The 15000-nt window shown below is 40.6% G+C and overlaps 1 protein-coding gene and 1 long non-coding RNA gene across 2 annotated transcripts in view; both read right to left on the reverse strand.

The window, feature by feature from the left end:
• LOC138037257 (uncharacterized) overlaps window positions 1-8191 on the reverse strand; it is a 162934-nt gene extending 154743 nt beyond the window's left edge. The window contains exons 1-8 of the mRNA XM_068883226.1: window positions 7894-8191; window positions 6382-6522; window positions 6051-6086; window positions 4844-5185; window positions 4036-4065; window positions 3439-3777; window positions 1327-1607; window positions 641-1217 (exon numbers count right to left, since the gene is read on the reverse strand). Coding sequence (XP_068739327.1) covers window positions 641-1217; window positions 1327-1607; window positions 3439-3777; window positions 4036-4065; window positions 4844-5185; window positions 6051-6086; window positions 6382-6522; window positions 7894-8191 — 2044 coding nt within the window. The remainder of the gene's footprint in view (window positions 1-640; window positions 1218-1326; window positions 1608-3438; window positions 3778-4035; window positions 4066-4843; window positions 5186-6050; window positions 6087-6381; window positions 6523-7893) is intronic.
• A 464-nt stretch (window positions 8192-8655) lies between these two features.
• On the reverse strand, window positions 8656-14741 carry LOC138020689 (uncharacterized). The gene is made up of 4 exons (XR_011126331.1): window positions 14641-14741; window positions 14301-14394; window positions 9044-9279; window positions 8656-8688 (listed from the first exon to the last, which is right to left on the reverse strand). It is a non-coding gene; the product is annotated as an uncharacterized lncRNA (long non-coding RNA).
• Window positions 14742-15000: the final 259 nt, after the last annotated feature.

The following is a 15000-nucleotide window of genomic DNA, read 5'->3' on the forward strand; positions in this document are numbered from 1 at the left end:
ACTAAAATAGGCAACTCATTATTAGGGAACAACAAGGCACTCCAATAATATGTTCTGTGAGGATGCAATATAAACTTTATTAAAGTGTCAATTGTATTTAGCGCTGGAGCACTAATTGGGGGCACTGTACAGAAAGCAAATCAAATCGTAGGCTGGTTTGGGGGGAGAGGATAAAACCGGAGTACCCACACGAAAAAAGAGACCTTGGAGCAGAGTTGAGAACCAATAAACTCAACGTAAATGTGATTGAGGCTTGGTTGGTTACAACGATCTTTTCAGTTTAATCAAGATGGCGGTTCAACAAAAAACAGGATCACACACATGGTATGCGCGTGCACATGCAATATTAGCAAAGCTGCTGGTTAACACGTGCGGTATGGCACCCCCCCCCCCCCCCCCCCCCAAATACAAGTAATAATGAAAAAAAAAGTCATAAGTCAAGTCTATCTGGGGGCCTTCACAGTCTAAGGGGATAAACGTCTGCATGGTGTTTCTGGGCTGCTAGTTCTGTCCTTACACTGGCTGTTTGAGGGGTGGCTAGGTGGGGTACTCATATCTTGGTCCGGGGTCACTGCAAGCCACTACAAGTAGGGATCAGTGGTACTCTATTATAGGTCGATTGTGTAATAGCCGGAAATACTGCTGGGTTTGGCTGAGTCGTCCGTCTTATGGTCCACCGTAATGGCAGACTCTCTGAGTTGATCGATATGTCGTGGGTAAATTGTATAGGAGGCGACTCTGACTTCATAGGACAAGGGTCCAGAGTGGGCTGTGATGACTCCAGGCACCCACTTGTTTACTCCACGGTAGTCTCGGGCATCAACTGTTTGACCTACATCCAGCTTGCTGGTAGGGCTTTGACTTGATCTAAACTCTTGGCCCTGCTGTTTCTCTTCCACTCGCTTCCTTGTGTTGGGCTTCAGGACATCTAGTCTTCTCCGGATGTTTCTTCCCATAAGGAGTATGGCTGGAATTTCCCCCGTCGTTCTATGTGGCGTTGTTCTATAGGACAGTAGCAAGTTAGCCAACTTCTGAGAGAGAGACTTTCTTTCAGGCATTGTCGCGCGAAGAGCTTGTTTGAACGTTTGTACAAAACGTTCAGCCAGTCCATTTGTAGCTGGATGGTATGGGGCTAGCCTTATGTGCTTGATACCATTGTTCCTCGTGAATGCTCGGAATTCATTTGCGATGAATTGTGGTCCATTGTCACTGACAAGCTTTTTGAGTAAACCATGTGCGGTGAAAGGCTTTCTCAGTTCCTCAAGGGTTCTGGTGGTGTTTGTCGGGGCCATCGGAATAACCTCAAGCCATTTAGAGTGCACGAACGTTTTCTGGTCTTGGGGCGTGAACGACTGCATCAACTTTCTCTTGAATTTTGTGTAACCCGTCTTGATCCACTACGTGTCCACAGTAAGTGATCTTCTCCTGAAATAATTCGCACTTCTCACGGTTTACTAGTAAGCCATCTTCGTTCAGCCTCTTCAGTACTTCCTCCAGGTGGTCAAGGTGTTCTTGTTCATCCTTGCCTGTGATTATCACGTTATCCAAGACACAACTTGTTCCTTTCCTGTCGCCGCATATTGTCACGGTACCATTTGGCTTAACCACTGGCACAATAGAGTTCACTTGCCCAGTCTCTGACATTTTACCTTGTATAATATTTCCTCTTTTTCCAAGTGTTTCAGCTCTGAATCTACCTTCCGTTTCATGGCGTACGGAACGGGCCTTGCTTCGTGGAACCTTGGTTGACTACCTTCCTTCAAGTGAGTTTAGTTTTCGCTGACTTAGGTGTGCCAATGTCGTCCTGAAACACTTTGTTGTATTTGTCTAGGAGTTCCTCTAGCTTCCTTTGGGTGTCTTGAGTTGGCTTCTCTTTAGCAATAGCACAGATGAGTTTCCAATCGAGTCGGATCTGTTGTAGCCAATCTCTTCTAAACAATGCAGGTCCCTGCGTTTTCATCACATACAATGTTAAGTCTTTGACGTGGTTGTTGTATTCCCCACGAACATGCAGTTTGCCCTCCGGTGCTATCTTCCTCCCTGAGTAGATTTTCAAAATGGCCTCAGTCGTGACCAGGGCTGTGTTTGGAAACATTTCCTTGTATTTCTGAACAGGTAGTGTAGATACCGTTGAACAAGGGTCCAGTTTCATCTTTAGGGTTTGGCCGCCAACCTTTGGGGTAACCCAGATAACGTCACAACGTCATCAACTGCCTGGTTAACAACGTTGATTTCTAAGGACCCGATCAAACTGTCATCATCAAGCTCATAACGCCATCTCAAAGGAATGTAATTTCCAATTCTCTTCCTATGTTAATCCTCGACTGGCGGACTGTTGACCCTTTCCCGAGCGGCAATCGCGTTGGATGTGTCCCACTTTCCCGCATTTCCGGTACGATTGGTTAGTAAAATAACACTGGGTTGCTGCGTGTTCACTGGAACCACATCAATAACAATGAGATTTCGTGTCTTTCGCTGCCGCTTCCAGCGCGAGGGCAATTTCCTTTGCCTTGGCCAATGATAAACTGGGTTCGTAGAGCAGTTGCTTCTGGATAAGCTCGTTGTGTAGTCCACACTCAAGTCGATACCTTAACGAGTCATCTAAGCTCGTTCCGAACTCAGAACACAGTGACAATTTCCTCAATTCAGTCAGGAGAGCACTAATGGTCTCACCTTCAAGTTGGCTTTTTCTGTGGAAACGAAATCGCTCTGCTATAAGCAATGGTTTAGGTGAATGATGTTGCTAAAGTGTTTCCACGATATCCTTGAAAGAAAGGCTGGATGACTTTACTGGAGCACACAGATTTCGCAATAATCGGTACGTTTTGTTTCTCATGAGGCTAAGTATCATTGGTACTCGTTTTTCATCTTTAATGTCGTTGGCAATAAAGTATTGTTCAACTCGTTCAACGTATGCGTTTCAGTCGTCGCTAGTTTCGTCCAAGGCTTCTATCTTTCCAATCGGCATCGTGGCAGAGGTTCCAATTCTTTTCTTTCCTCGTCGCCGATCTGTTGTGTCTCGCGTAATGATTCAGACTTGGTTATAACACAACGATCTTTTACTTTAATCAAGAGGGCGGCTCAACACAAAACAGGATCACACACATGGTATGCACGCGCATGTAATATTAGAAGGCCGCTGGTTAACACGTGCGGCATGACAACGTGTGACGCCAATTCAGGAAATCGAATCCGGGTCAGATTGATGGGAAGCGAGTGCTCTCACCACTGCGCCATCCCTGCTCCTTCGAAGACAATACGCTCGGGATCTCACCTAGTCGACGAACAGCAAAGACGCCGCATTGCATCACACTGGTTCGATTGCAAAAGGACGATATTCTTCATGTAGTGAAAGGAAGGGAAGAGCTAAGAAAATCGCCAACTCTTAATAATATTGTAATACCGAGATAAGCATGCCAAAAAAAGTTAATCGTTTACCTGAGCTTTGCGGAGTATACTTGCAGACCACTCCGACGTCTTCCGCATGATAGCAATTGTGACTTCCCCATCCGCCATGACGGCACTGAGCAATACTCGTTTCATCACCGACACAATGAACATTATCGAGCCATATTTGACTTGGAGTGGAGTAATCATCATACCAGGAACAACAATGAGTGCTCCATGCCCCTTGCGAAAAACCCAGCATGCGACATATCACGTTTGCCTCATCTATTCCCCAGTAGTCGTCGCAGATAGTTCCCCAGGTTCCATTAAGGTACAGCTCTACTCGTCCTTGATTAGACGTTGGTCCATCCCTCAAACGGACTCTTAACTCTAAAATAAACAAAAAAATTATGGCCTTATTTCAGTACAAGAGAACGTCGGAATTGAGGGTTTACTGGTGCGTGCCGAGCTTACTTTACTAAGGACAGTTTAAATGTCAACAAGTGGTTGGAAAACGTATCCGTCAAACAAAAAAATAAAACATGACAGCTTTTAGGGCAAAAACGTTTGAAAGTAAATATGCCTTACAATGTCTTTCAACGGAAACTTTTATTCAAAATTTTAAGTTTACGCCTTTCTTTAACTTACCGGGATGGGGGCCAGGTGATAAGGTTGGACCTAGAAAGTAAAGCAAGAAGAATAGTTGTTTGAAGAGGTTTTTTTTGCTTTCACAATTCAGTCGCTTTTTAGTTTTATATAAGATTAATAAAACTCCACAGAGACATCAATGCATGATATTATGAAATTTTGTGAAAAGGTTGTCCTAGAATATACAATCGGTTGCAATGTTCTGGTTTTTTGATATTACAGCATGAAAACAACAAAGAAAACGTTAGCATAAGAATAAGACTTTATTTTTTTATACTTTAAGTGGTCAGTGCATTTTGCATTTAGTCTTACAGCTAGTTTTCGGGTGGGCCACTGTAAAAAACTAAAAAAATAAAAGAAAAGGAAACAACTCAACAGCACAAAATATAAAACTATTCATAGTTGAAAAAAATCTATAAGATATATGGCTTTTTATTTGTGTTACACACTTATGTAATCTTTAATGTTCCTCATTGCATCCTGCAAAGAGTTTCAGAACTTCGCTGCGTAATATCTCCAGGGCTGTAATGAATAAGTGATCAAATTATCCTTGGGCAGATCTTGTTCTAACTTACCTCTGTGATTGTCTTAGGTACAGCTCAAGTTTAGAAGGTCAAGAAGACTGACTTGTCCGACATTACAAGTATTTATTTAATTGTCAAGTCAACATGAATCAGCGGCTTGAAAACTCCGGACCCCTTCAAAAAATCATACCCTAAATGTCGTTACTTCGCAGGTCAGAATAGAATCCCTCTACTCCTTAATTAAAAGCCTAACTACTACGCTTTAAATGGACAATTTGCCTTACTTTCTGACAGTGGAACGGAGCCGTTAAGGCAAATCACTCCCGCATCCTCGTAATGACTACAATCATGGTTATTCCATCCACGATGCGTGCAGGCTGCGATGGTTTGTTCATCACCACGGCATTTGACATTGTCCAACCAGATCGGGGACGAATAGTCACCTTCCCCAAAATAAGCGTACCTGACGGCATAGCTTGCCGCGGAATAATTAAGCATTCTGCATACAACTGTGGCCTCTCTGAATCCCCAATGATCATCACAGATTGTTCCCCATTGTCCCTGATAATAAACCTCGACGCGGCCTTCATGAGAGTAGTTGGAACCTCTAAGACGTATCACAAGTTCTACGTGAAACAAAAAAAACCCGTTCATTTATAACTTGCAAACATGGGGAGTAATGGGTGGGGGTAAATTGAACAAGTGCTCACCTCTTCGTTTTGTTGCCTTTTCAGTAAATGAATAAATACTCCACGAAGAAAATTTCATTCCTTTGTGTGTTTTTGTGACGAATAGAGATAATTGGTAGATTACACATGTCCCTGAGGCAGATGGCTAATTGCTTGAAGGACTTAAGTCTCTTCATTTAAAAATATATATCATTCTCGAACATATACACCTTAAGCATTATAGCCATGATATTGTTTGCTTTAACACGATGTCAGTAATTGAGGTGGCTTCGTAGTCATTGACCCTTTGTCAGTGTCGGACAGCGGCGATCTAAATTGCACATCGTAGCACCACTCTGACCACAACAGATAAAAATCAAGACCAAAATGAAAACTGGAAAAAGACGGTTTGATATTGTGAGATTCTAGAAGTGGATGGAATCTTATTAGTTATCATATGTGTGCAAATATATGCTTTCTGTCAGCATCATCTTTACACAAAAACATTTTAATAATTTCAGTGCTTTCAAAAATTGCTTTCCCCTTTCTCCTAACCAATTTAATGTTTGGTTGCCAATGCTCGAAAATGGTTAGTGATCGGTGGCGAGATCAACACCTGTGGCCAAAACAAAATGGACTAAGGTGTCTGACCTGTTCTCGCGAGAGAATTCAAGGATCGACCTATTATTTACTATTTGAACTCTAGTTCAAGGTTCTCATTTGTATTGCGCGGCGGTATGTGAAAACAAGACCCTTTGATGTTCCTCAAATATAGAAAAAGTCTAGCTATCAAATCAACCGTTACGCTAATGCAAATATCTACCTGGCACTGGTGGAGGAGGTGGAGCTGACGGGCCATCTTGGGATGAAATAAAGAAGTTAGTACAGAAACGAGGGACATGTCATTATCAAACTCAATGGATTCAAGCACCGCTCTCATCATATATTTCCATCTGGTAACCTTGTGCGTTTTCGTTAGCCGCAGCTACTCTGCGCAATAACCAGAGAAAAATCATTTCTTGCTAGCACGGTGCACACCATTAAGCTTTTGAGAGTAATAACAAAGTCTCGTGAGATTACCTCCTTAGGATTTTAGCGTACATGATAGAGTTACCGCTCTATCAAGAAAGATTGACGAGAATTTTATCATTAACCTTCACAGGTCATGTTGTCTTCGGCTCTCAGCTGTAAACCATTTGGGCATGCGCATTTGTATCCTCTGGGCTCCAATAAACACAGATGACTGCAGCCACTGTTGTTTACACCACGGCATGGAGGACTGTGCATCTGTGACGCTACAAAAAAATGGAAATAGGTTTAGCCTCTTGCAAATGAGGTAGAAAAATAGGGCCGGAGCTACACTTAACCAAGTGAGACTCATTCGATCGAAGCAGTATTGACATCAGGACATCGAAACCTCGAAAATAACAACAACAACGACAACAACAATTACTTCTAAAAGTATAAATACCAAAAAAAGCGGAGCTGATGTGGTCGTGTGAAAAAAAATGAAATTACTTATTCTAATCAAACACATAAGATCATCTAAAACTGTCACATTTTTATAATCAGCCCCCATATCATTGCTTGAAACGATTAAAAAAAAAAAGACGTCGGTCCGCGTGCGGGCTAATTATAAAGCGAGGCACATTTTCGGTCGAAGAACAAGCTTTGGAGGGATCTCCAGAGTTGCAATGGTAGCAGTTATGCACATATACGATAAAGAATCCATACGTTACCTAGAAACTACATCGCATAAATATTGTTAAAAAAAATATACTGCCGGACAACATTATAGGCAACAAAAGGTTACCGTCTACTGTTTCCGGTAAAATCCACTCTCAGGTTGAATCCGTTTTTACCTATGTTAAATTGATGATCCTTACTTTACCTGGGTTGAGTACGCACTCAGATAAATTGAAGAAACTTTTTTTTGCAGGCTAAATTAAGCCTACAGAAAAATTCAAATTAGGGTCAGGTTAGGATTAGTTTTGGTTATTATACATGGATTTATTATAGAAAAGTAATTATATATAAATAATGAAAAGAACTGTGCTGGGTTGAGCATGTTTGTCGTCGTTGTGTAGTGTTGTAATGCTGAGACTGAATGGATAAGTGTATGAATACAGAAACCGACAAGAGAATACGTATTATTAAGATGTGTTTAGATGTGTAAGACAGAGCTTGAGGGAAGGTAAAGGTATTTGGTTCACCAGTTTAACCTAGGTAAAAACGGATCCAACCTAAGCCCGGATTTGACCAACAACATTGACCCCAGTACTAGCGTAATCGCAATGAAGGGTTTTTATGACAGTAATCATGCAGTAATAATTAAGACCGTGCGCTCGTATGGTTGTCTCCTAACGCTAAAATGCTGGCAATTCCTTTGAATAGTTCTACAGCTAAAGAGCTCGCAAGAACATCAAAATGGTGTGGAGAAAACAAATAAGTGTTCAATTAAATAACGGAATTATCACTTTAGAAAATGCAACAACACCACCAAAACAAAAGATTTCATTGGTTCTTACCACACCCTATTGTTTATTAGCTAATAAAAACCGAGAATTCTGTGAGTAAATTGCATCGTGTTAAGGGTTAGTTCACCCAATCAGAATCAAGAAATTTTGTGATGCATGTTATTTGGTACAAAACGGTAATGAAATTACCAACTGGTTGTCTTGACTCATCTGAGACTACAACGCCTGTTAAAAGAACATCCGAGAGATGGCCAAAGTTCTGCATCAGCAGTGGACGTGTTCTGTTAAACCACTGAATACTTTGGCTGTTCCAGTCAACCCAATAAAGATTGTCACCATATAAGGCAAGATCAGCAGGGAAAATGTTTTCACTGATGTAGTGTATAGTGTCAACGTTTTGGCCATCAAGGTCTGCTGAGTCTATGTAGTTATCATATGCATCCATCCAATAAATGCGTTCGGCGTCATAGTCAATGACCACACTCATAGGGAAGAACACATAGAACCAACTGTAGCCCAAGGGAAATATATTTATTCGATGATTGCCACTTAAATAGGCTCGCTCTATTTTTGGATCTGTTAGGCCCCAGTCTGTCCAGAACATGTACCTTGAATGACAAATAAATACAAGATTAAACCAATAAAAATTGTATGGAAACAACAGAGATTAAAGGCAATTTTTAAAGTTTACCGTCAGAGGTTAATAATATATTTGGCAAAGGGATGTCTTAAAAAAGATTACATTTATCATAGCCTTTCCTGGTGAGTGAAACAAGTTTAAACAAAAGGTACCTACCCTGACTTAGGATCTACGGCAATTCCTCGAGGGTTATAAACTTCCGTCGTAAACAAGGTTTTCCTATAACTTCCGTCAATCTTTGCTACTTCTATCCTCTCAAACAGGTAATCAGTCCAGTACAGCAATTCACTTTCCCATTCACAGGCCAGTCCATCCACCTCTCCCAGGTCATCTCGTATAAGTACCTTTATAGAAAAAAAGAAGGGATGGATCCTTAATTTATGTCAAAACAGCCGGCTCGTTGACTCTGAGCAGACGTTGTGAGTCCTCTGTCGGTTACTCAACTGTTCAAACTAAGAATCCGAACAGAATTTACTCTCTCGAAATTTTACAAAATGCATTCGGAAATTTCATAGCATCCATAACAATGAGAAATACAGAATGCAATGCATGGGATATTAAAACAATTTATTTTTTTGCTGGGTGCCACTGATCTTGCATTTACAGTATAGTTGATCCCGACAAGAGAAGATAGTTAACAAAAACGTCTTTGTTAATTAACGTAATTAAAATACAGAAGCCGAGAACATTGTTCATTACCCTGGTTTCGCCAGTAACAAGATCCATACTGTTGATAGTAAATTGGGCGTAGTCGCTCCAAAATATTATGCCTTTCTCATGGTGGATGTCTATTGCTCCAGTGTCTGTAAAACCCGTCTTCACAGTCTTAACATTGACATGGTGGAAGGTGTAATTGTATGTCTTCAGGTCAATACAGTTGATACTGTGCTGGTCAATGAAGTACAAGCTGGGATCCTCCGGACAGCCAAAGGCACCTACAGGTAAAAGTTTATTCGCTGATTTTGAATTAACATGGCTGCTTCTCTGGTTCTTGGCATGTTAATCTGTTCACGGAATACTTGGATTTGCAAAGAAGCCATCCTTTTTGAGGGATCACGTTTCAGAAAATCTACAAATCGTTCATTCACTCATTTCTTTGAATATTTCAAGCACAGGAAACGCGTTAGGAATGCAAAATACGAAAACACAATAATAAGGGCCTCCTAGTGACTACATGTTCCCTTGTTCCGTAGATAACATCGAAATTTCTCCCTTGCTTCCAAGAAACAGCTTAAAGTGCACATGAACAGTAATGGTCTAAGAAGCATTTCTGTACCACAACAATTTAATTTATGTTACGAGAACACATCTAAAATGCGAAGAAAGCTCTTTTATTTTTAAGGAATATATTGGACAAAGGCCTGGGATCGAGTTGAGGATTTTGATGCCATCAGTTGTGTAAAGATTGCAACTTGTGCGAAGATTCAGTGCGGTTGTGAGCGTCTTTTACTTACGATTTAAAGCGGCAAAAGTGCACACAACAATATAGAGTATTTCCTAATCTTCTTTATTGGCAGTTGTAGTTGGGTTATTTTTAACGAAGAACAACAATTTGGCGAGAAATCCACATCGGGCGAAGTTTTGCGGTGTCTTTACACCACTCCAAAGCCAATCAGTTGTATTTATAGTTCTCGGAATTCAGATTACAGCTCTCCTCGTCCGTGGACTTAAGGATCTCTCTAAGAACCTGAGTAAATTATCCATTTGTGTACATTGTATCATTAAAAGACGCGAGGTATCTTTAAAATTTGAATTTTATTAGGAAGGCGTTTAGAATTCGAACGTTGGATGACTAGATGGTTTTCACATATTCTAAAATCAAAACCGTGAGGTCTCCCGCATCTTTATCTATACAAGGTTGAAGATGACCTAGAAATAAACCTTTTTCAAGTTACCAGTTGCGCAATGTTTTTGGTTTTGAAAATACAGCATTTTAAATTTCCGAATTGTCACTTGAGTAACACCAGACAATGAAATTCGTTTTGATTGGAAAAAATGTCTCTCGTTGTGATTCTCCGCAGTTTCAACGTTTCAAGTATATTAGGTGTGTTAAAACTCATGTGTATTGTCTCGCAAGCGAAAGGTTAGCAGACTTGGTCAAGTTGTTTATGCATTGGTGATCATTGGTCTTCTACAACATTCATGTTCTTGGCCTTTTCCATTGTACGGCTTTGCATATATTTTTTATGGCGCGACAGTGAACACGATCTAGTAGGCAGTTTAATTTTTCGGGTTTCATAACCATTCTCCTCTATTAACTTTAAACGAAGTCGATCGAGAGCAACGGCTCACCCGTGCAATAATATCAATTCACTCTACGCTTTCCTTCGCTCTCGATCTGTTGTAATCACTGGTTGATCTTCCTTTCCTTTTGTTATGTCTATGCTCAGACATATCAGCTAGATTGACCAAAACACAGCTCCAGATCGAAGTCTTCGTAGGTTTGAAACTGGGCTGGTGTTTTTGGACAAATGGAAAAAAAGATTCATTGATATACCTGGCGTAAACCTGGAATTTCTGCACAACATTTTCGGCAGTTTCGCCGATTTGTCTTGTGGTTTATATTTGTCGCTGCAATCTAACCCAACTGATGAACTCATGAAGACACTTTAGGCTGTGGGGGAAATGTCCCAATTTTTTGGCCAAAATGCCGAAGTTCGTGCTGCGAAAAAACTCACTTCGGACGTTTGTAGGAAGATTCTAATAACGAAATCAAGCAAAGCCTGAAATATAAAATGGTGGTGAAATTTCGAGTCATATGCACTTTAACTTTGTTTTGTAGAGGGTCAGGAAAGTTTACTTTTGTCAAGTTCCCCTGTTCCTAGAAATTCTGTTTTATGTTCCCTTGATCCTCAGAAATATGCTTTAAGTACCCCACATTTAAAACGTCCACCCCTCCGTGTATGACAATACGACCATTATCACGTGACCATATGCTCAATTTAGGGCTCATCATGGGGACCATACTCCTGCTAGTTTACAGCATACCCTTACATCTTTGAATCTATGTTATGGTCAGTTGACTCCTGTCAAAACAAGGCATCCGCTGACCAATAACACGTATCGCGGGCTCGAGTTTAGAACTCGTCAACGTCAGCTGTTTTTTCTTTCAAGTTGACCGCTAAACAGACACTGGTTTTTCGATTGGATCGCAGGGTCAAGCCGTTCATCTTAACTTAATTTTGAACCCTTTTCACTGTTACATTTTCTTATTACATAATAGTTTGCATAGCAAAATCGGGTTGTGGGCTTGAGGCGTCTGTGCTCTGATATGGCTTTAAAACTCACGTGATTCAAGGAAAATTCATCGCCTAACAGGTGAATATCCACAGTAAATTTCACTTCGCTTCGTGATTCATACGATATCGTTTTTTTCGCGTGAAATTTACAAGTTGGACAATGCATTTTTTTTAAAGAGAAAGCGCTCAAGGCGCGAGCGCGGAGCACCATGGTTAAGAAAATATGGCAACCCATCGATTCCAGGAAATCTGGATTGAACTATGACGTAATCACGCCACCGTGCATCCATACGTCCATGTCGTAGGGTGTAGTCACTGTATTGTTAGGTGTCAGGTTAGTGTTTGTTGCGTGTGGTTCTCTACGCTTACTGTTGCGTCGCGGGTGTAGTTGTTCTTATTGAAAACGTTGTCTAAGTACTTATGTTCATCTGCTAAGCTGTCGTGTGAGTCACAAACCAGTAGCGCGCGTCTTGTTAAGATCCGTATTGCTGTAGCTTTGTGTGAAATAGGGTTGTAACATGATTTGTTAAGGAGTCTGTTAGTGTGGGCGCGTTTTTCGTGAACCGTCGTCTGCAGTCTGTCGTTTTCACGGGTGACCAATCAGCCAAGAAAAGAAATATTACAATTATCCTCAATCTTCTTGCTAAACTGAATGTCGTCGTTTTGATGAGATGTTCATGAAAAACGTTAATTTCGTCTTTGTGCAGAGTTGTGAAAGTATTGTCAACGAAGCGTAACCAAAGTGGTATTGTTCGCTTGTTACTTGCCAGGGTTTGTTCCTCCATGTTTTGCAGAACGATTTCGGCAACAACAGTGGAAACCGGAGAACCCTTAGCTGTTCCTACCCTACATCAAAGGAACCTCTAATATTATCCCAATGATCCTACAGTCTTACAAAATCCGTGTTTCTCACAGACCCATCACTACCTCAGGTTACGAAAACTAGTGACTTACGTCAAAGACAGAGTTCAACCTAAGGAAAAGCAAGGAGCAATTTATAAGATCAAATGCTGCGACTGCCAGGCCACTTATATAAGTGAGACCGGCCGAAATTTGAGCGTTAGACTAACTGAACACAGACAAGCTATTAACAACGGTGACATCAAAAATAACATTGCTGAACACCATCTGCAGACAAACCACAGAATTGACTGGGACTCTGCAACACTAATTACTACCAACGGATCGTACTTGAAAGCTGGTTTACTAATTTATAACAGACACCAATAAACCGATGCCTACAACTTCCCGCATCAACAACAGACAAACAACACACTGGTTTACTCTATCACAGTACTGCCCAACGTATTTTACGATTCAAGTACAGACCTTAGACCTTTAGACGGATCGAAATGCACCAATCACTGTTTAGTCTTCAGAGCCAATTACATCTAGGCTCAACTAACAGTCCACCAATAACATCACGAATAACTTGACCAATGACTCCCCCTGACTCTGAAGATGAATTTCGCTTTCGCTCAGTTTGTCGAAACGTCAGTCAGTGTCATCTAAATCAGTCCTTGTCAGGACTACACTCATCCGGACGATCGTACTTTACTAAACTATGTTCATATATTGTAAATTAATAACAAGGCGGAAAATCAAGCACGCAGTGAATAGCGTGTTTTGATCTCACTTGAGCGAGCTCGGTAAATTACCTGGGGCTGTTTACAAGTAACAAGACCGACTTGTCACATTGTATTGCATCGTCATGATATGGCAATTTTTTTTAAAAATTTCCTTCCAAGTAAATTTCACATAAAATATAGAAAATTTGGATATCAAAGAGAGCCTTCAGAGTGCCATGACGTAGTGGTTGCTCGAAACACTTCGAAATATCTTAACCGAGATGAAGTCATGCGCACCACTTGACGCACAAACAAATTATTTCGGCTGAGACAAGAACATTTTGCTAGGATTCCCCGTATATCTTTGGCGGGTGTCGAATCCTAATAGTTTTTAATTCATAACAAAGGAATTTAATAATCATCCTTATCAGTTCATCTACAGTTGTTCTTTGCACATAACGTAAAAAAATGCCCTTAAGGTTAACGCTGGAATCATGTTGTTTTCTGAGAAAGGCAGTCATTTGTCAAATAGCGACTTTAACAAAGAGCTAGAATTCTTCGCGAATTTCTGACACCGCTAACTTAACCTTTGAAAAAACAGACGGCACGGCTAAGCTGTTTTTTTTTTTCTTTTTTTTTCTCTGAGAACAAGACAACAACTGAATAAACTAGTTCAACTAATGAACTTCACAATGTCCACAAACCGTTAACTTACTTGTTTAATTTTTTACTTGAAGTACTACGCTGAATTGTTTCGCTGAAACCTGGAAAGGCTAGTATCTCGAATCGCCTAATTGCCATTTGCAAACAAAAAATATGATCCGAGAAAGAAAAGGGCAATCACCCACAAGCAGTTTATCCAAGAAGGATAGAGAGGTAAGAAATATAACTTACTTACTTTACGGAGATTACTGACCATTTTACCGAGTAGATTAGTGTTTCCTAATTATTCAAATTCAGAAATATGCTAGTAAGCAAGGCCCGTAAAAGAGAAAGCTGCATTGTACAAGATATTGCTAGGCCAGCCTCTTGCATAACTGAAATTGAGCTCAAGTGGATTCGCAATCCAAATTCTCTTTACTGAAGGAAAGTGTACACTTATGTCCCGTACTGTTTTCACCGGGATGATGTGTCAAAATGTTTCCCTACCTTGAAAGGTCCATGTTAAGATTACCACCCAAAGAAGCAAACCCAATGGTGGCTCAAAAGCCACCTTTTGGAGCGGCAACATCACGAGAAGAAGCTGCAAAGAAAAAGAGCAGACGACACTTTGCTCAATGGTAAGACAAATATACTTTTCTTTTACTTCAATTGAAAACTGGTTCCAATTTTTGATCCTACTGTAAACTGCATGCCAACGCTAGGAGCGCGCAATCTTGGGTGTTCCGCAAATTTCAATTCTAGTATCAAGTCTAAATGCATGTCTGTTCAATTGAGCAATTACGGCTGAAAAGACATGTATATAACCGGCATTCCGACTTTATCTTACCCAAACTCGTTGTGTAAACGTTTTTTTTCGTGACCACGGCTTGGCTAGTTACGATAAGGTGTCGAGCAAGCTGTTTGAAAGGGTGGACTAGCCTCAGTAAGTCAGCACCCTTGTTGTTCAATTAAACAGGGTTCTCAAATGCGCACGGATAATAGAAGTACTAAATTATGCATTCGTAACAAACAATGTTAAGTGAACAAAAATAGTCATTGATGAGTATTATTAACCGCGGTACATATTTTGAGAGAGAAATTGAGAGGAAAAATTAAATGGATTTTGATAATTGTTACATTTTCTTGTGGCTGTCCCTCTTTACAATCAATTTCAGTATAAATTTTTTTCTCTCTCTCTTGTGCTTAC

The sequence above is a fragment of the Montipora capricornis genome, chromosome 2 (genome assembly GCF_036669925.1).
Source record: "Montipora capricornis isolate CH-2021 chromosome 2, ASM3666992v2, whole genome shotgun sequence".
Taxonomy (NCBI): domain Eukaryota; kingdom Metazoa; phylum Cnidaria; class Anthozoa; order Scleractinia; family Acroporidae; genus Montipora; species Montipora capricornis.